Here is a 21642-nt window from a genome sequence, read left to right on the forward strand (position 1 = left end):
TCCCTGTCCCTGTCCCTATCCCTATCCCTATCCCTATCCCTATCCCTATCCCTATCCCTATCCCTATCCCTATCCCTATCCCTATCCCTGTCCCTGTCCCTATCCCTATCCCTATCCCTGTCCCTATCCCTATCCCTATCCCTATCCCTATCCCTATTCCTATCCCTATCCCTATTCCTATCCCTATTTATATTTTTGACTGTTCCTTCTTACATGTCTCTTCTTGGACTTCATTTCTCACACCAGTGTCTTTGGTTATCAAATCACAACCCTTGCCCTGGTCATAGCTCTCAGTGGACATCTCAGCTTTTTCTTTAAGCAACTGCATATTGCTCACAAATAAATTTGGCCACGTCCTCTGTGACTTAGATATAGTTTCAACACTTTCAGCTATCAAGAATGTGCATTGGTAACTTGCAATGTTTCACGACAACTTTGTATGGATCCTGCAGAACTGTATCCATTTCCTCTTGAGGTGTTTGTAATAATGACTGCCTCATCACACGTGTGTTTCCAAACCGTTTAGTATGGGGCTCTACTTGTGCCACTGTGCCAGGAGCTACCGCTGACTGATAGTGCAGAGGTTTTGTCACTTTACCACCACTGTTGCTGTGCTGCTTTTCCCTACACATGTTTAAGCACCAGATGGTAGCCCGGCCCCTCATGCTTTGGCCTTTTGCTCTCTGAACTTGATCTGGGTTTGTGCTGGCTTTGGACGGCTTGATGCTACTCCATCCTTCAAACCTGGGCTTCACCATCTTGCTGATGGGACAGGGACCATTCTGGTTTACTTGATAGTCCAGCTTGGAACTTTCTAAGGTCAGCCAAGTTGACCCATGTGAACCACACCAGACTACGAGTGCAAGAATACCAAGTTTCTGCATTGAATTGATCATTGTGAAGACCTAGCTTTTGATTTGGTTGATTTTCTGTTTTTAATTTCATGGATTTCTGTTATTAGTTCATTTCTTCTTTTCTTCTTTGGATTTAATTTGTCCTCCTTTTTCTAGTTTCTTAAGGCAGGAGCTTGTACTCTGGATAGTACCTCTCCTGTGTTTTCTAATATACGCATCCAGTGTATATATAATATACACATCTGGCCCTGTACATTTTACTGTCAGCACTAATTTTGCCACATCCTACAATTTTTTTGGTTATATTTTCCATTTTATTTTTTTCATTTTCATTTAGCTCAAAGTATTTTAAGAGAGATTTCTCTTGAGATTTCTTCTTTGACTCTTTGTTATTTAGAAACATGCTGCCTAGTCACTAAGTATTTTGAGATTTTTCATTCGTATTTCTGTCATTGATTTCTGATTTAATTCCATTGTTATCTGAGGACAGACCCTGTATTGATTCTTTTAAACTTATTAATGTGTGTTTTGTATATTTTATAACTCAGAATGCATTCTGTCTCAGTGAATGTCCCGTGTGTTTGAGGAGAATGTACATTCCATTGTTCACCGCAGGTTCTGTTCATCTGAACTACATCCTAACTGATTTTCTGCCTACTGGATCTGTCCACTTCAGAGAGAGGACGTTGAGGTCTCCAGCTGGAATGATGAACTTACCAATTTCTGCCAGTGTTTGTTAATGTTGTTTTGATGTTCTGTCGTTAGATACACTCATGTTAAAGACTATTATGTCTTCCTGGAGTATCAGCTCCTCTGTCATTATGTAGTGTAATGCCATTTTTAAATCTCTGATGATTTTCTTTGCTTTGAAGTTTGATCCATCTTTAATCAATGTAGGCACTCCTGCTTTCCTTCTATTAGTTTTGTTGTGGTGCATCTCATTACTTTACTTTTAATCTACATGTGTATGTATATTTAAGCCAAGTTTCTAGTAGCAATATATAGTGGAATGTGAGTTTGTGACCCACTCCGATGGTCTCTGTCCTAGAATTGGTACTTTTAGAGCACTGGCATATAAACTGATCAGTGCTGCAGCTGGATTAGTGTCTACCATACTGTTATTCTTTTCCACCTGTTTCCCTTGCTCTTTGTTCCTGCTTTTGCCTTCCATACTTTCTTTTGTCTAGTCATTTTCGGTTGCTCTAACACACCACTCCAGGTTGACCCTTTATGAAAAGAGAAGTTTATTTAGTTCACAGTTTGGGGGACTCAGGAGTATGGCACTGCCATGTGCTTGTCTCTGGCTGCATCGGACATGGCAGAGTGACTCTGGGCCGGGATGACTCTTTTTACAACAACTCACTCTTACAGAAACTGAGTGGGTCTCAGGAGAAGTCATTTATCCCCCAGTGACCTTGTCACCTCCCACACCACTCCACCTCTCACGGATCCCCCTCCTGTACACACGGCCATGCTGAGCTCCGAGCTTCCAGCACTGGGTGGGTGACTCCCTCAAACCGTGTCTGAACCACAGCACTGCCTCTGGAGTGGTAGCTCAGCACTGAACACGATCCATTTACAACTCCTCCAAGCCCACTTCCAATAACATCACACTACCTCACAGGTAGTGCAGCTCCCTTGTCATGACAAAATACTCTTTAATTCCTCCTTCTGTCCCTTGTATAATTGCTGTCATTTATCATACATATACACATATAGATACACACACATATATGTATGTACACACATACATAATCAAATACATTGTTGCTATTATTTTGAACATTTACCTGTTAATTAAGAATATGAAAAATAAATTTTTATTTTCCTGTCACTGACTCATTCTTGGAGGCTGTTTTCTTTTTTGGTACCAGGAATCGAACTCACGACCTTGCGCTTGCCTGGCAAGCACTGTGCCACTGCCTCATATCCCCAGCCTTCCTCCTTTCTTTATGGAGATCTCAGTTCCTGAACTGTATCATTTTCCTCCTCTCTAAAGAGTTTTTAAAAAGCATTTCTTGCTAGGCAGGTCAATTGGCTATAAATTCCCTCAATTTTTCTTTGTTGAAAGTCTCTCTTTTTATTTTTGAAGGATAATTCTGTGAGGTATAGAATTTTAGGGTTTTTTCCTTTTTAACACTTTATGTCATTCCCTTCTCTTTTTCACTTGCAAGGTTCTGAAGAGAACTCAGGTATAATTCTTATTTTTGTTCCTGTACAGGTAAGGTGTTTTCTCTCTCTGGTTCTTTCAAGGAGAAAGATAATAATATTAAAATAAATTTGTTTGTTTGAATTTATTTATTTATTTATTTATTTTTCTTTGAGACAGGGTGTTGTATGTATGTAGTTCAGGCTGGCCTTGAACTCATTATGTAGCTTAGGCTGAACCTGGACTCACTGCAATTCTCCTGCCTCAGCCTCCTGAGGGCTGGGATTACAGGTGCGCACCCCCACGCCTGGCAAGATTTTAAAAATGTCCTGCAGGCTGAGACGCTCTCCCTAGGTGTCGTTCTGATGTGTTTTTGGCCTGCAGCCTTGGCTTGGCACTCTCTGAGCTTCCTGGACTGTGGTTTCATGTCCTGCATTATTGTTTTGTCAGGGAGGGAGTGGAATTCAGTCATTATTACTTCAAACATTGCTTTTGTTCTTTTGTTTTTCTTCTCTGGTTTTTCCATTATGCATGCTACACCTTTTGTAGCTGTCCCACAGTTGTTGAATATTCTGTCCCCACTCCCCGCCAATAGGCTTCTTTTCTCATTTATTTTTAGTTGTGGAAGTTCCTACTGTCATCTTCACAAGCCCAGAGGTCCTGGGTCTATGACAGAGAAACCCATCAAGGGCATCCTTCACGTCTGCCTCAGTGTTTCTGACCTCTAACCTTTCGATTCCTTTTCATAATCTCTGTCTCTCTGCTTACATTACTCACTGTTCTCACGTGCTGTCTTCTTTCTCTTTCATGAGAGTCCTAAGCATGTTATTCAGTTTTAACAAATTCCTGCCTTGATCATTCCTCCATTCCCTCCACATATGCCTCAGGTTCAGACGTTTGTTCTCTGTAGCCACACTGTGTCTGGTCCCGTGCTATGCTTTATTGTTTCCTCTTAATGGATGGGCATGATGTACACGGGCAAAGGAACTGCAGAACAGCACTGGGTCTCAGCCTTTTGGTGAGTCTGGGTCACAGAACTGTGACTGTCACTGGTGGTTCTTGTTTTTTTATCCCTTTGGATGAGACAGGGCAACTAGATGGGGAAGGCCTTGGGCCTTTTCTGCTCCTCCCGGTGTCTGCCTCTGGTAGGAGAGTTCTTCAGGCCTTGTGAAGAAGAACAGAATGCCCGGCATATTTCAGTGGTTTTCTTCCTCCCCCTTCGAAACCTGGGGGGATTTTTTCTGATACTCAATGTGAGAACCTGACATTGCTCTCTTTGCATGGTGATGGTCACAAGGGTGTGGGGCCTCCCTCAGCCTGGGTTCCTCTGAGACTCATCTACACCAAGTCCCCAGCAATTGCCCTTGTTCATTTTTTCCACCTGGCACTGGCTCCTGTGGGGATTTCTGTGAAGGTAAGCAGTGGTTTTCTAGATTTGCCCATCTGCTCTCCAAGTTTTGGAGTAGTGGTTGGTCCTGTGCTCTTACTTCTCTCACGGGTGCAAGAAGGTTGATTTTTCAGTTTGCTGAGCTTCTTACGTGCTGTTAGGAAAGAGTGGCAACCTCTAAGCTCCTCATCTGACAGCGCAGAAATGGGAAGAGCTCAGACAAGTAGCACTTACTGAGCTGAAGAAGTCAGCTATGGGCCTCTCTAGCCCTCAACAGGAGCACGGATAAAGAAAATGTGGTATCTATACCCAATAGAGTACTGCTCTGCCACAAAGAAGGGAATATTGAGTTTGTAGGAAAATGGATGCACTTTGAGACCACTATGTTAAGTGAAATAAATCAGCTTTAATACCACAGTTTCTTATATAAGAAAAATATATATGTGATAGAAGAAGTCAGGAGATTCCTCAGGATGAATGCAATCATTATGTACCATAAATATGTACTAATAAAAAATAAAAAAAATTATATATATATAGTTAGAAAAAAAGAATCAGCTCTGGAGGATCCCTGATACCTGAGAAGTCCGGTGGAAGTCAGGTCTGGGGGCAAAGGGGAGGTCTCCTATTCTTTTTTTAATTTTAGTTTTTCTACTAGTCCGGGGCTGTAGTACATAACGATTACATTCCTTGGGAGTTGTGCATGTTGAAACACATCTTAATTCTTTTTGCATCACCTTCCCCTCTCCTCCTTCCCCCTCCCTCCATCTCTTGTTCCCCTTCCCATTAGCAAAAGATCTCCCTGTTGAGGACTCCTGATTTTGAGAATTTGCTCCTTTTGAGATACCCTGCACGCCCTGCCTCAAATAGCAGTTCTTTTAAGAAGGGTTGTCAGTATTTCCTAGAAGAGGAAACTGAAGCTCAGAGGAAGTTTAGATGTTATCCCCCCCAATCACTCATAAGTAAAAGAATTCCTTGTCTTGGATTTAAAAACGGTGGGTATTCTTGAGCATCTGCCACATTCCAAGCTGTGCAGCAGGCACTGACGTCACACAGAGCGGGGTGCAGTCCATGGAATGCAGTCGAGTATTGCAATACAGGTATCATGTGGCCGCAAAACAGGCTAACAGCGTATGGGGGAGTGTCTGGTCCCAATGGTGGACTGGGGGCAGTCCCAGATGAAGGAAAGGGGTGCTGGAAGTTTTGCTTCAGAGGGAAAGGACCCACAGCACAGCCCGCTAGAAGGAAGGGCAAATGGATCACTGTGGGTGGAGCAGTCAGTGTGTTCTGCTGATTGGCAAGGGATGAGTCTGGAGAGGAATGAAGGGGTCTGATTCTGATTTGGGAGTTTCCACGTGTTATGCCAACAGGTTCTCTTTTAACTGTGAAATCAATGGGGAGCCAAGAAGAGTTATAAGCAGTGCATCTCCACGACTGAACCGATTTCACAAAGATCATGTTGGCAGATGAGACCAGGGCCAGGGAGCTAGATTGGGAGGCTGTCCCTGTGGTCCCAGAGAGGGACTGAGGACATGAACCAGGCAGGGGCAGTGGAACGGGAGAGGAGGGGACCATGCCTGGCCAGGAGAACTGACGAGTGTCCTGACCTCGCTGATGTAGGGAAGGAGGGAAAGAAGCGGGCTGGGAACACACCTTGCTTCTGGCTTGGGCAGCGGGGGTGATGGTGATCATTCACAGAAATAGAGGAGGCAGAAGGAGGAGCAGGTTTTGTGGGGGAAGATTGTGCACTGGGTTTTGGACATGTTTTGTGGCAACGCTCATGGGAAATCCAGCCAGTGCTGCTCAGCAGGCAGACATGTGCAACAAGGGCTCTCCAGGGAGCTCTAGGAAGCTGAAACCTTGGCCGCTCCAAGCTTTGCAAAGGAGAACCCATGTGGTGAGGAGCAAGGGGCCACAGTAGATGCTGGGGGGCACTCATGTATCAATAATGGACCAGTGAGGGGTTCAGGAATGTGAGCAGAGAGTAGGAGAGAATGGCCACATGGAGGGCTGTGCTGCAGCCCATGGGCAGAGCAGGAGCCTTTCGGCTGAGGCTGGCATCACCTCTCCCTTTCTGGGCACACAAAGAAGCTCCATTTTCCTCTTCCTGGCATCTAGATGGAGCCAATGACCAGGATGTGAGATGAGGTCATATGCAAATATGAAAGAGGTCATATGCAAATAAGAGCAGAGGTTCCTTCTTCAGGATCTTCTCCCTACCCATGATCCTTTTGGAGGTTCTTTATAAAAGGGCATAGCTAGGCGTGGTGGTGCATACCCATAATCCCAGCATTCTGGGAGGCTGAGGCAAGCAGAGTGCAAGTTTGAGCCCAGGCCGGGCAGTTTAGGCCTAAAAAGACAGCAGCAATGGACCTTGGGGGCACTGCCCTCTTGTTCTTGGAGTGACCATCCTGCTGGCAGGATGCATCTTCTCTCTTTTTCCTTCAAAGCACCGTTCTCTTCCTAAGCATTTCTTTTGTGCTTCTTCCTCTTTTCCCTTTTCTTATTTCTGCCCTAAAATAAATGGTAATCTTTCACATTCACCGACTGTTCTGCTCAATTCATTGATCGGGACAAGCAAGAACCTGGAAAACACTGCTGGTCCCTACCCTATCCGAGGACGCCAGCACAGTCTGGCCCAGAGGAGGGGAAGCCATGGCCCCTGTGCTGCAGCCGGCTGTTTGTTATCACTGAGAGCTCTAAAAGGTTCGCCATCAGTGGTCCATCCCATCGATCTTGACCCTGGCTCTGACTGAGGTCAGATGGCTGAGTGTGATCGCAAGTTCTACCTCTTACTTTTTCTGTTTTTGTAGTGCTGGAATCAAACCCAGGGCCTTGTGGAGGCTGGGCAAGCACTCTGCCACTGAGCTACCCCAAGCCCTGGCTTCTATCTTCTTCCTGTTTTGTGATATAAGGAAGAAACTCAATGCTCATAAAATAGTGACTGAATAAACATATGAAATGTATGCCCAGCCATCATGCATGGACACTGGCCATATCTGCTTATTTGCGACATGAACTGCCCCCCACAGCATGCTGGCTCGGCTGTCAGCCGTGGCTGAGGGGCACGGTGATTTGGAGGAGCTTTCTGACACCCTTCGTTAACAATGAAGCCCAAGCAGGGAGTGGGATCATTTGCTAACTATTTTGGATCATTAAAATATGACAGTAACCAGTTTGAAGATATCAATATGTAACACAACAACCACTGTTAATTTCCTATCACCTTGTCTGAAATTCTGCATTGTTTGTATTGTTTTTGCGTTATTTTGTAAATGTCTGTTAACATGTTTTCATTCTTTTATCTTTAAAATAAAATAAAATAAATTAAAAAATTAAAAAACAACTAAAAAACCCCATGACAATAGGGACAGGAAAATGACCCAGATAACTGTCTTCAGTTTTATTCAAAGAGAACATATATTTAAGTCCCTGGCTGTGTTCTCTTGATCCTCATTCCCTTGCAAGGGTTAAAAATAGAATAGCAGAGCCCTGAGTGTGTAGCTGGTGCTTGGTATGTATTCTTAGTTTACTAGTGGGAGGCAAGGATATATGGCAAATTCTTGGCAATATTTCTATACTAAATAACTTTTGGCCACAAACCTTTCCTTGATTACCTAAATTAACTATTTTTGAACGGTGTTTTTTGAGACAGGGTCTTGCAATGTAGTGAGTTCAGGCTGGCCTTAAACTCACTTTGTAGCCCAGGCTGGCCTCAAACTCATGACAGTCCTCCTGCCTCAGCATCCCAACTGCTGGAATTATGGGTGTGTGCCACCACACCCAGCAACGAACTGTTAATGAATTAATTTTGGATCTGTGAATAAGGGAGGGCAGAAGAACCAAACAGTGCAAGAAATCTGTAGGTTACTACAGCGTCTCATGAATTATATTATCCGTTGTCTGTAAAGATTTCACAGAATGATTTATAATCTTAATATTCATAAAACATTTATAAAATCTAAAATTAAAAGCACCCAAGTAGAGAAATATTTTTAGATTTTAATTACCTGGTCTTCATAATCAGATTCTGGATCTATGATGTCTCCAGGGTCCAACAGCATGGAAGGGTCAAAGTCCCCTGAACCTAGGTTGAGGAAAGACAAGATTATCTGATGAAGGTTGTCCATGTGTGTTTCTAAAGCAAGCCACCTCCCAAGAGGGTCTCTGGGGTTCTACTATCACATTCAGTTCCTAATCATTTCTTTTCTGGGGGCACTGGGAATTGAACTCAGGACCTCGCACTTGCCAGGCAGGCGCTGTGCCACTGAGCTACATCCCTGGCCGGTCCTGGACGTTTCTAAGTCCTCCTATCAGCTAGGTGCTGTTGCTGGGCAGAATACAGAAGACACAGAGACTCTGGGTGCTGTCGCCGCCGCTGAGAGAAAGACAATATCGGGAGGAGAGTAATGTGTCAACAGCAAGATTGAGAAATGAGCGCGAATGAGCTGCTGAATGTGGCGGTGAGGGTGGGGCGGGGTTGGATTCCTCCCAGGGAACCAAGCTGTAAGCTTGAACTCTGAGGGTGAACAGTGTCCAGGAAAAGCAGCATCAAGTGGGTACCAGGAACTGCAGCAGGAGTACAGGCAGCGCAAGGCAGGCGGGGAGGCTTGCGTTTGCGCAGTACCAGGGCCCATCCTCCTTCCACCATTCTCAGAGAGGCAGCACAGAGAACAGCACAAACCCCGGAAATCTCCAGCGCTGCACTCCTGCGGCACACTCCTGTTAGAGCTCCTGACCCGACCTTCAGCGACCTTTCACTCCTTCAAACTTTGTTAAAGGTTCATAAAGGTGGACTGCATCTCATGCATCTAATTTAATCAGAATGAAGTCTGGGAAGACTTGGGAGACACAGCACCCAGTCACTCCTGACACTCTCACCCCGAGATCCAACCAGGGGCCTCTGGGATTGGGTCACAGAAAGCCTGATGTATCTGTGTGTGCTGTGCTTTTATTTTTGTGTTGCCCCAACACCACTTTTCTGTTCAGAGCTGCCGTGGGTGCGTCTCCCCGTTACCTACAATAAATGTAGCTGTTTCTTCTCTTACCATGGGGTGTACACTTGACAGTCACTGCTCACCGTACAGGAGAGCCTGGATCTATCTGGCGGATCCCCCTCACACAGTATCAGAGAACAGCGAAGGATTTCCAGAAATAAAATATATTTAATATTATAAAATATATTCTCTTTTGCATCTTCCATTTCTGAGTTTGCTCACTCTGTGAATGTGTGAGAAGTTTCCCCTCAAGCTTGGGGATCATCTTAGCCCTGAAGGTGAGAAATCAGGTTGACTTACTGCATTACTAGAGAGAGTGTTTCTCCTGGGTGTTATAGTTGATATTAAATCGCTAACCCATTAATCCCTAAGGCACAGACTTAAACCGGTAATTTTCACCATAGCTTCCCAAAACACAATTGACTTGGGGTTCTCATTTAGCAATTCTTTCTTGCTGGTAAATACACCCCACCTAACCAGTCAGGAAGACAGAATTCAGTGCTGCCATAAAAGATTACATAGCTTCTCAAATAGTAAACCACCTCATGTTTCACTGTAAACTTGGTCTTGCCAAGCGATTCTTAGTATAGGAAATGTTTAATGAAGATAGATTTTTAAAAAATTAAGCATATACTTTTTGGATGTTGATGGGTCTCAGATATGTGTCTCACACTCTTCCAAGACAGGGGTCAAGGTGTGTCCTCTGAGTCTTTTCCCATCTCATCTCTTCTCTTATTACTGTCCCTGTGGTCTCCCAAAGTGACTAAGCACAAGGCATTAATTACCAAACTAAGTACTGAGTGGTGTTATCTGTTGTTTATTGTGTTTGTGTCTTTAATTGTTTTTAAAGTGTGAGGAAGTTTTCCAAGGTGGAGGTCCTTGAGCCATGAAACTGTTCTGGAAAAGTAACCAACCATCAAGTGACCACCTGCAGTTTTAAGGTGGTCCCAGAACAACTCGGGGCACCAGGCACAGCACAGGGCAGCCTTTGCTCCTCTGTGTGCTACCAATGGTGTGGGTAGTAATTGCTGACGAAGGTCAGTGCAGAGCATGTTAGGTCCAAGATTCGCCCTGTAGCTCCCGTTTCTTCCAGCATACCCTGCTGACTCCAGATTCCAAGCAGGAGGAATCCAAATGGTTTCATAATACAGTATTGCCTTTCTCTACTGTACTCTAGCAGAGGGGACCTGGAGGGGGTGCTGTCCACACTGCTCTCGGAGAAAAGTAGTACAAGGCTTATGGTGTGGTGGATCAGAGGGTGGCTGGGGACACAGAAGAATCGGAAGTGGATTCAGGGGTCTTCCTCAAGCTGATGACGATCAATGTCCCTTTCTGGGTGGCTACTATCGACAGCATCGTGAAAAGTAATGCAGATTAGATTTAACTTTCATTTCTTCCACTATTGAAGCCAGTGCAGTGGGGGTAGCCATGAGGATTCAAATGCTACCCTCTTCCCATCTCTACGTGGGGTGATTCACGTGGCTTTAGCAATACGACCTGAGCACAGAATCCTATGAAACACATAGCTGCTGTTTGTTCTTATGTCCTACTTATTTAACTGGAAACTGTTCTTCAAATTGTGTTCAGAAAGTACCATGTGAAGGGCTCTTAAACAACCTAGCTAACAGATATTGCACATTAATACTTGAAACGGGAGCAACATTATTAGAAAACTGTTTTCAGGAATGACAGCATGAAAAGACTTATTTGTTAAAAAATAAATCTCTTGCTTAGACGGCAAAAGAGATCGGATTTGCTAATCAAGTGCTTTTACCAGAAATTTTATTCTATCATTAAGGGATGGAATTTCTTGACACACTGTTGCTCCTGGCAACAGGAGTATTACTATATCACGGGAGGTGATAGACAAAGGATATCATTATCAGCTCGGAGGATGACTGAGCTTTCTTTTTCTTTTTTCACTGGTTGTTTGCGTCGCTGAAGACGGGACCTTTCATAATAGTCCACGGTTTGGCAAGGGAAAAGGGAGGTAAATACAGGAATATGTACACATTTTTGTCTTTTTGTCATTTGTCATTTTTGTTGTCTAAGACAACAGCAAGGATTTTGTTACTTGAAAAGATAGCAGGACATTTTGAAAAAGTGATAGTGTGGCTCTCATTTGTCCCTGTTTTGAATTTCTCAATTTCTTTTCAGACTTAAAAATATCTTTCCTATAGATACCAGAGAAGGTCTGAGCTGAGATGTAGCACCCTGAACAGAACGCTCAGCGCCTCTAGAGTTAGACATAGTGTGGTCCTCAGAGAAATACTATTTCAGGGTGTGTCCTTCAATTTGAAGGTGAAGTTGTCATTGCTGCGTTAGAGCTGCCAGCGTCTCACCACACCCCTTTCTGTAGTACTGACAGATGTTTTCCTTCCAGTGTGTTTTCAGTCTAGAGTTTGAGGAGGATCCTTCCCCTTCTCACTTTCAAATAAAAGGACACTGTGAATGTAAGGCTTCTTCAATAGCGAAGGGCAGAGGAAAATAAAGCTTCCCCACACTTTATCTTTCTCCCTTAAAGAAAGCACTTGCTCTTGTGTTCCCACCCCTGTTAAACTGCAAGCTGGCCTGGAAGGCTAGGGTGTGTTTCATCCCTGGATCTAAAAACACAGTTTGAAGCTATCTGCATGTAATACCTGTATGGCAAATGACTGGAAATGAATGAAAGGACATTTATATCTCATCCCATTCATTCGCTCTGCAAACATCAAGCACCTGCTTGTCTAAGTTCCTGATCTGCCTTCGGCACTGACAATCCTGCTCTGATCCCACCAGGCACGGAGAGTGTTGGTAACAGTTTGTGTCAGGGCCCCTGGACGAAGAGCACTGGATTTCCTGGGGAGAACCTCTCCACAGTCTTTTGGGTGGTGAGGTGGGCTCCTGAGGCCCTGTCCTGCTCAAGAAGGGGAAGGGGATTTTCCAGTTACTCCAGAATGGGGTTTGGGGAAGGGAGGAGGGAGTAGACGCAAATCTAAGACATGGAAGGAGTTATACAAGACGTGGTCACTCCCTGGGAGCCTTCAGGTCCTTAGCAAAGATGGTAACTCATACATGGCCTTTCCAACACGACACTCACACTTTACACACAGAAACCAATTACCCTTCCCACCGTCCTGCGGAGAAGGTGCTACCACCTCGCCTGACAGACGAGCCTGCCGCAAGAACCAACAAGGTCGCGGGAAGGAGCCTTCAAGACATCTCCTGAGAGATTCTCACGGGGCATCACCACACACACACACACACACACACACACACACACTCCATCCACATGGAGTCTTGTGCTGTATAAGGGAAATATATGTTTACAAAGAATCCTTTCATGGCTGACTGTGGAATCATGATTGTGATAAATGCTAAATGTGCAGAAGGAAGGAGATGCACAGGGTGCCATGATACCATGATACAAGGGCCTCTCTAGGCTCGGATGGGGATGAGCAGCTTGCCTTCATTCTGAAGAGCAAAGCTGGACCTGGCCAGAGAGGGCTGTAGCAAAGGGGATGGGCTTTCGTGTGACTGGAAGAGCAAGTGCAAAGGCCTGCGGCAGGGTCCCTGACAGACAGGAGAGGACTGAGTGAGGTGGCAAAGCCTTTGATGAGAGCGGCTACCGAGGGCCTCCTGAGGGAAGCGGGTGGTGAACAGTTCTGCCTGCTCTCTGCAGAAGGGCCAGCCAGAGAAAGAGATGAAGGCCACACACAGGGTGGTGACAGGAGAGCTTGGGAAGCTGACATTCAGCAGAGTCTGGAGAGAAGGGAAGAGACGAGGGACAAACCTGGAGGCTGACAGCTCATGCACAGAGGCCGCAGGCGTGCCCTGTTCATTGGGCGAGTCACCACCACTTATGAGAATGATCAAAAAATATGGTGCATGCAAATAAAAATACTACAGTCAAAGACACATTGCCGCGTGTCTTCATTCTTAATCTTTACAAAAAAAGACACATTACCACTAATCCCCCTCAGAATGTCCTTCCTTGCTTCCAACACACTTGTCCCACTGTTCTTGCCACTTTCTGAAGCAGTTCTGGAAGCCTCCTTTCGTGAGTTTTTTAGTTGCGCTTGTTGGCGCTGCCTCAATGTCCTGAATCAATTCAAAACGTTTACCTTTCACGGTCACTTTGACTTTGGGGAAGAGCCAGAAGTCACACAGTGCCAGATCTGGTGAACAGGTGGCTGAGGACACACTGCCATAATTTATGAGTCTGCCTTTATATATATCTTATATGTATTATTATGTATATATTTAATATATAAATTTTAATCACACCTCATAAAGACACTCACACAAGAACTTCCAAAAGTGGCAAGAATGATGGAGTGAAGATTAATGGCAATGTGTTTTTTACTGTGATGATTTTTAAAAATTTAAACATTCACCAGGACAAAGTTACACTTCAGAAACGCTACTTCTAGCGAGCCCCTGAGTGGGGTGTGTGTGTAAAGCGCCAATCAGCTGTAGCAGCCAACAGAGACTATCTAGTGAGAAGGTGTTTGTTACTTTTAAAGGATCATACATTCTGAATACAATATTAACATGAAAAAGCACAGGAGCACAGCATGTTTCAGAGCAGTGGCTCTGTTTACAAGATCCTCCCTGTTCTCAGTTCTCTGCCTTTCTCGAAATAGGCAGACCTTTGGTAAATATCACTGGAGAACGCGTAGGAGAGTTCGCATCAGCTGTCTGCTCTGCGCCTCTGCCTGGAAGGACACCCTTGCCCTTCTTAAAATTCTACATTCCAACAAGCTTCCTTAGGTGGCTTCAAATACTGGTTGAAAATGTTAAACAGTTAGCCTTTTATGGCCCGGGTGCTTTTGTTGTTAACCTTTTAATGCAATAACTCAGATGAAGGTCAAAGCTGAGCCTAAGACCCGAGGAGTGTGAGGGACCACACTACATCAGTGCCACCAAACTTGGCCAAAGAAGGCAGGGCCTCTGCATAAGGGAAAGGTGAAGGCCACACAAGTGGAGGGAAGCTGGAGCCTCGGATTTAGGCAAAGAGGGATATGTGGCTCCAGATGAGCAGGCTGCACATGGGGAGCACTAAGATTATCCTCACTCACAGAGGCACACCCATTCCCGCTTAGGGAAGGGGCTGCTCCACAGAGGAGCCAGTTTATACGCTCGGGGGGCTTGTGGACAAGCTGTGTTCACTGTATCTGAATACAGTATATGCATCATAAAACTTCTATTTTTAAAAATAATCTTCTTAGTCCTCACCTTTTATCTGAATCATGGCCTCAAAAAAGGAAACCCAGCTGGGTATGGTGGCACATGCCTGTCTGTGGTCGCAGTACTCAGGATTGCTTTGGGTTTGAGGCCAGCCTGGGCTGCATTGTGAGTTTAGGACCAGCCTCAACCACACAGTGGGACTCTGTCTCAAAGAAGCCCTCAAAATCCAAAGAACAAAAACCACCCTTCCCCTGTAAAAGTGAAACTCAAAGTTCTCGGCTGCAATGTAAAGAAAAAAAAATTAAGAGCCACGCCCCATAGAGCTGAGAGCTGAAACCACATGGGCTGCTGAGTTGGGCCAGAGCCAGAGAGAAGGAAGACAGACCAAGAGAGAGGCAGGTGCGGTGGGAGTGGGTCCCAAGAGGAAGAGGTGCTTTTTCCAGGCAGCCTAGCAGAAACCTTTATGAATTGCCCAGTGAACGTATCCTGGAAGAATTGTAACTTTTTCTTTCATTTTAAATTAATTAATTAATTTGTGGTATTGGGGAGTGAACACAGGGCTTTCTCGCTGAGCTACATGCCCAGCCCTTTTAATTTTTTTTTTATTTTGAGACAGGGTATTTGTTACGGTTTAGAACTAAAAAGTCCCCCAAGTCTCCTGTGCTTGGAAGGTGACTGGCCTGTGGGAATGCATCCTCCCCAGGGGACCTGTCCAGGGAGGAGCTTCTAGCTGAGGGTGCTGTTGGGAGGATTCCTGGTGGGGCAGTCACTAGAGGAGTGACCCCAAAAGGTGCATTCTTTCCTGGCTTCTCTCTTCTCTCTGTGCTTCCTGGCTTGATGGAGACCGCTATAAAGCAGCCCTGAGCAGGACTTAAATTAACCAATTGGCTTTTTTATGTTTACTTGTGAATCTGTCCAAAGCCTAGGCCTCTTGTTTGGAAGTGGGCAATCACTTATAGTAAGTGAACCTCCATGAGTCACTAATCCCTACTAAAACCTATAATGGTGGATGAAGTAAAAAAGCCTCAAAAGATAAGACAAAAATCATAGCCAAGGACACCTGGATCCAGTTTCAACTAGATGAAGACTATAGCTGCAGGCATCTCACTCCTGGGTGGATTAACTTAATCCTTATTAAGGATTAATTTAGTACATTACTTGGAGAAGTCCTTGAGTAATTCTGCCCTTCTTGAGTATTCCCCTTTCTTCTTCTGATAACCAAATAAATATGGGCCACTCAGAGAAGGTGTTGGTCTTAGCCCAGAGAAAATCTAGAATTCCATGAGAGGGCTTTGGTCCTCCTGGAGCCCTGAAATCATTCCATCTGCCTTTTTTTATTTAGATCTGATCAGTCTGTAATAACTAAGGAATATTATTAACCCAATATGGGTTGCCATGGGAACTGCAGTCTTCCTCCTCTTCCTTTGGCTTTGCTCTTTCTGCGTTTGAGTCAGCCAACATCAAACTGAATCCTCTGAAAACTGTGAGCCAAAATAAATCTCTCCTGATTTAAATTTTGGGGGTCAGGCATTGAGTCTCCCACTCACTTGAACATGGGTCAGCCCCTCTGACCTTTGTCCTAAGGCCTACTTCCTGGAGGTAGAGTTAAGAATAACAAAGACCCCCGGGAAATTCTGAAATTCCATGATATGACTTATAGCTCTTCAGCCCTCAATGAGCTCTTCACTGGGAGCTCACTGAGAGCTCTGCACATGGACTGCATCTCACTTGTTCATTGTAACGGAGTAAGTTATGGGAAAAGACATATGCAGTAGACACAGCTGACATGACTCGGCACCCTGTCAATCATGCTGTCACTCATGGTCTGGAAGACCCAATGGGAGGTGCTTTAGGCCCAGCACAACACTTCAAATCCTTCAGCACTTGGGCCATTTCCCTTTCTACTGGCATGAACCTGCTCAATCTGAGCAAACCTTTGCCTTTTGAATTTCATAGGAACATAACACTGGGTCCAGCAGGCCCATCCCTTACTTTTCTACTGTATATTTGTACTTTAGTGTAATAGTAGCAGGCTATACCTCTTAGAACCTTTCCCTGAGGGATACAGGAAGCAATCTATGTGTTTACTCACATAGTATGATGAATGGCAAGGTGTGTGCACATGTACAAAAGTGGCAAAATAGAATTTTTACCCACCTTATGCTCCATCTAGCTAGTTTTGCATATGTTTACCTGAGTATCACAGAGGATCCAATAGGCCCACACTATTACAGGATTTGTTAAAAAAGAGTTTTCTTTTCATCTTTCTGGTAGAAGTAGCCCAATTCAGTACAACAGCACATGAAAAACCAGATTTGCAAGTTTTGTAGAAGTCAAATCTGACTCATCACATTATTCATGCATGGATGATGAAGATGATCATTATGGTAAAATACATGCTTTCATAATAGAAGAATGGTGTGAGTGGATGATGATGATGATGATAATGATGGCTTTGATGTTGGCCATATGAGCAGTGGAATGGAGCAAGAATCAACTGATACAGACACTTGATTGTGTCCTTGATTCAGATGATGAAGAAAACAGCAATGTGAGTACATATTTGACTAGTCAAAATGTTGCAAAATGGCCACACAACCAAATGAAGTGATCCAATGTTAGAACTAGATCTGAAAATATAGTGATGGTGTTGTCCAGGGTGAGAGGTATTGGATAGAATCCCAGTACTTCCACTCACTGTTAGAAATCATAACAGATGAAATGTTACAAGATGCTGTGAAATACACAAAAGCTGAAATGCAAGTAAAATGTTCTGTATGCACCAAGGGTCATATTAAAAAATATATTTATTAAGACACCTTACTATTTGAACTGAAAGCATTCATAGGTTTGCTGTACTTAGCAGAGATTTCTCATGGTGATTGTAGGAATATAAAAGACTTATTGAAGAGCAATGGGTCAAAATATGACATAAAAATTTACACCTATGCAATGTGAAGACTTATTATGGTTTCATTTTAGGCATTTATCCTGGAACTCAGCCATTGGTCTTTGTTCATACAGTAATAAACCAAATGATGTGAACAGACTTGTTGCTCCCCTCTCCCATACTAATCAGAATGTGACATTTGACAATTGTTTTACTAGTTTCCGACTGATGTTACATTTGCTAGCAGAGCACAAGTTGACTAGCACAGGAACTACATGAAGAAACACAGCAGAAATTCCAAATGAAATGCTGTAATTTCAAAACAAAGAATTGTATAGTATAATCTGTGGATTTCAGAAAGATACAATGTTGGCCTTGTATAAGGCAAAGAAAAACAAACTGGTACCGCTGATGTCAACATTTCACCAGGATGGAAATAGTGATAGGGAAACCCTGACAACATGGAAGCCTGAGATGGAAATTTTCATCAACAAAACCAAAGGTGGTGTAAATGTTGTTGATGAGTTATGTGGCAACTATGATGTCACTTGAAACAAGAAGCATTGGCCAATGCTTGTGTTTTACTTGACCCTAAACATGTATGGCATAAAAGGATGGATAGTTTACAAAGAAAATGACAAGTGAAAAATATCACAGAGAAATTTTCTTAAGGGGATTGGGACTGGAGCTCATTAGAGATCATTTATAGCAGAGGAAACACAAAATGTTTCTGCCCAGAGAACTATACAAAAAATTGTGGAGCACACTGTTGAGCTGACAGGTGAACAAGAAGGCACAGCATCACAAAGACCTACTACAGCAACAGGAAAACAAAAAAGATGTCAGCTGTGCCCTAGAAGGAAGTACAGGAAAACAAAATATATGTGCTGTCAGTGTAAGCGATACTTGTGTATGGAACATGCAGTTGTCATGTGTGAAGGCTGCCTTGGGTGTGAAGCAAAACTTATTTCTGTGGTAGACTTTTGTTTGTGTTTACACTGTAGTTCAGATAGGTTTTTACTTTTGATGTTATCTTTTAGGTTTTGTAAGTAAACAGCTGATGTGAAAATGTTGATATTCATTCTAAGCACTCATTACATATTTGATGTTGTATTTTATTCATATCTTATTTCTCTGCTAAATGCATGTTATACAATATAGTAGGTAGCTTCTGACAAAACAGGAAGGTAGGTGACAAGACTCCCACATAGGAAAGGAAAGCTAAGCACATGTGCTGTCAGTGTAAGCGAGATGTCTGCATGGAACATGTAGCAGTCATGCATGAAGACTGCCTTGGGTATGACATTTGAAGCAAAGCTTATTTTTGTGGTAGAGTTCTATTGGAATTTCATTGTCGTTCATATAGGAATTTGTTTCTGATGTTATCTTTTAGATTTGGTAAGCAACTATAGAGCTGATGTGAAAATGTTATCTGTTCTAAATGCACAATTCATATTAAGAATTTAATGCTTTATTTTATGTTCCTGTTAACTACACACTGTACAATAAAATAAAAACCTCCTGACAAAACAGCAAGGCCACTGAGATGTCAAGTATGTCCTACAAAAAGGCCAGGAGAACAAGACATGTGCTGTCAGTGTAAGCGATGTGTGTGTATGGAGCATGCGGTTGTCATGTGTGTAGACTGCCTTAGGTGTGATAATTGAAGTAAAGGTTTTTTTTTTGTAAAGTGTTATTGGAATTTTCATTATAGTTCATATAAGAATTTATTTGTGTTGTTCTTTTTTAGACTTTTTACACCAAAAAAGTTAATGTTGAAAATTTTGATGTTTTTTATAAACAATAAACATTTAAAACTTAATACTTTATTTTTTGATTGTTTTTCTTGTTAAGTACTCATTGTTTAATATAACAAAGCTCATAAAATGAAAATTAATAATTCATCAATAGAAATATTCTGAAGAATAAATGCGGGTCCGGCAGACCTATGTTTCTGTGCCTTTAAGACAAAATTTGTGTTATGCTCCTATTAAACTCAGCTACTTTTTCCTTAACCTTGTGCCATGTCCAGTTTTTGGTCAGGAGCAGGAACCTGGAAACCTGTCCTGGGTACCCATGGTAACAGCCCTGGGCCACTACACCTGGCTAGAATTGTGACTTGTAATCATGGCCCAAAGCATGGTTAGGTTAGGTTTTCTTTTCTTTTTCTTTTTTTCTATTACCCTAACATGGGCCCCTTGTTACACTGTGTTGTAATCAGCATTATTATTATTATTATTATTTTTTGGTACTGGGAATCGAACTTGGGACCTCATGCTTGTCAGGCAGGCGCTTGTTCCACTGAGCTATCTCCCCAGCCCTACACTGTGTTGTAACAACCTGAACTTAGGTTTGCAAGGACAGGAAGGAAAGCTTCAACCAATGAAAGGAACAGACTCACCGGCTTCCTTCTGCATCGTGTTTTGTACCCTTTTTTTAAGCCAGCAAGAATGCAGCTGTAAGGGCCACCATGAACCTCCCAGCAGCCTACAGAGCTTTCATGGTTAATTAAAGCCCCAGACACGTGGCTGGTTCTCACAGTGTACTGTGGCCCATGGGACTCAGTGACTTACCTGCTGCAGCCTCTTTGTTTGGAAACAACTTGTTGTCAACGGCCAGGCTGATGTCGTAGAATACTTCATCCTCATTTCGGTCGGCGTCAAACTGGGGAAAGTCAGGACAGGTAAGTTTGAAATGTGAGAATATGTAAAGGAGGTAATTCCAAACAAAGACAACTGATACAGATACAACTGTATCTGTGAAGAAGTCTGAGAACAACTTAAACATCTGAGTCTTCAACAGACATGTAGAGGGGTTTTAAAGCCTAGATCTCCCAGAACTCAGGAGGCTGAGGCAGGAAGATGCCTGCAAGTTCCAGGCCAGCCTGGGATCTCATATAAAATAGGGAAGGCTACTAAGAAGCAAATGTGTGTTCACTTATTTTATTTTATTTGTTTTGTTGAGACAGAATCTTAGTATTCCAGGCTGGCCTTGAACTTAGTACATAGCCTAGGCTGGCCTTGAACTTGAGGTGTCCTTCTGACTTGTAATTCAGCCTCCTGAATGCTGGGATTACAGGTGTGCTCCACCCCACCTGATGACGGATCTTTGAGCTTTGTTCTGGAATGTAGCTCCTTAGAAACAGTTTTAGGCCTTCCTGTAAGATTTGTTAGGCTGAACCAGGGAAGTGCTTAAAGTCAGCTCTTCTGAGCATCCCGCCCAGTGCCTTGGGGTTGAAGAGGTTTCCAGCCCCTGGAAGACACAGGTGGATTCCCAGTCTGGCATGGGCACAGGCTGTGTCATGGTGGATCCTCTCAGATGGTTTTATTCCTGGCCTCCCGTGATCCTCACGCACGTGCACACAGATTAGGACCCTGCTATCCTGGCAGTGCGCCTCCAGAGCTCTCTCTGCTGCTCATCTCTGCCCCTTTTGTTCTGCAAAGGATGCAGCCACCTCAGCATCTGGGACCCTAGGGCCACCTCCTCCACCTGTGGGCCCACCAGCCTCCCAGGGCTTCCTTCCGTCTCTGTGGCTCTGAGACTGCAGGCGGCCACCCGAGAGGTCACAGGGTCACCACGGCCGAGTCCTTGCTCTCATGGGTCCCTCCACTGCTTGACGTCCACTGTCTTGAACATAGTTTTCAACTACCTTATTTTCTGCTTATTTATCAATCGACTGTTTCATGCGGGAAAGAAAATCCAATCTCTTTCACTCCATCTTGGTCAGAATTGGATCTTTCAACTTTGCAGCTTTTTCTTCTTTGCACTACTAGGGGTTTAAGCAAGGGCTGCAGGCATGCTGGGGAAGTGTTAAAGCACGGAGCTGCGTCTCCACCCCCTCACTGCCTTACGGCACTGGGGCTCAACCCAGAGCCTTCGCATTGAGCCACATCCCCAGCTTTTTGTTTTCAATTTTGAGATGGGGGTCTTGCTAAATGGTCCAGACTGGCCTTAAACGAGCTCTTCTCCTCCCTCAGCCTCCCAAGTAGCTGCGATTATATTTTCCATGCCCAGAAAGAAAAAGCTCTTGAGCTACAAGAATCTAGGCTGATCAATTTAAAATACAAATGATAGTAGAAATGATAATGCTTCAGGGACAGTATGGGTAAAGAAAGACAACATTTTCTAAGACTAAAAGTTTATTTATATCTCTTAGGCCAGGAAAAAGTTCAGGGAGATATAATTATGTAGCAATA

General features: G+C 43.7%; 1 protein-coding gene and 1 pseudogene across 1 annotated transcript in view; both read right to left on the bottom strand.

Moving 5' to 3' along the window:
- The window catches only part of LOC102018302, a 3097-nt pseudogene extending 1674 nt beyond the window's left edge, over positions 1 to 1423 (bottom strand).
- Ak5 (adenylate kinase 5) overlaps positions 1 to 21642 on the bottom strand; it is a gene marked incomplete at its 5' end in the record, with an annotated part of 209082 nt that overhangs the window by 60601 nt on the left and 126839 nt on the right. The window contains 2 exon segments of the mRNA XM_005385219.2: positions 8401 to 8477; positions 20020 to 20110. Coding sequence (XP_005385276.1) covers positions 8401 to 8477; positions 20020 to 20110 — 168 coding nt within the window.

This window comes from Chinchilla lanigera, unplaced genomic scaffold, assembly GCF_000276665.1.
Source record: "Chinchilla lanigera isolate Chin_1 unplaced genomic scaffold, ChiLan1.0 scaffold00022, whole genome shotgun sequence".
Lineage (NCBI taxonomy): Eukaryota > Metazoa > Chordata > Mammalia > Rodentia > Chinchillidae > Chinchilla > Chinchilla lanigera.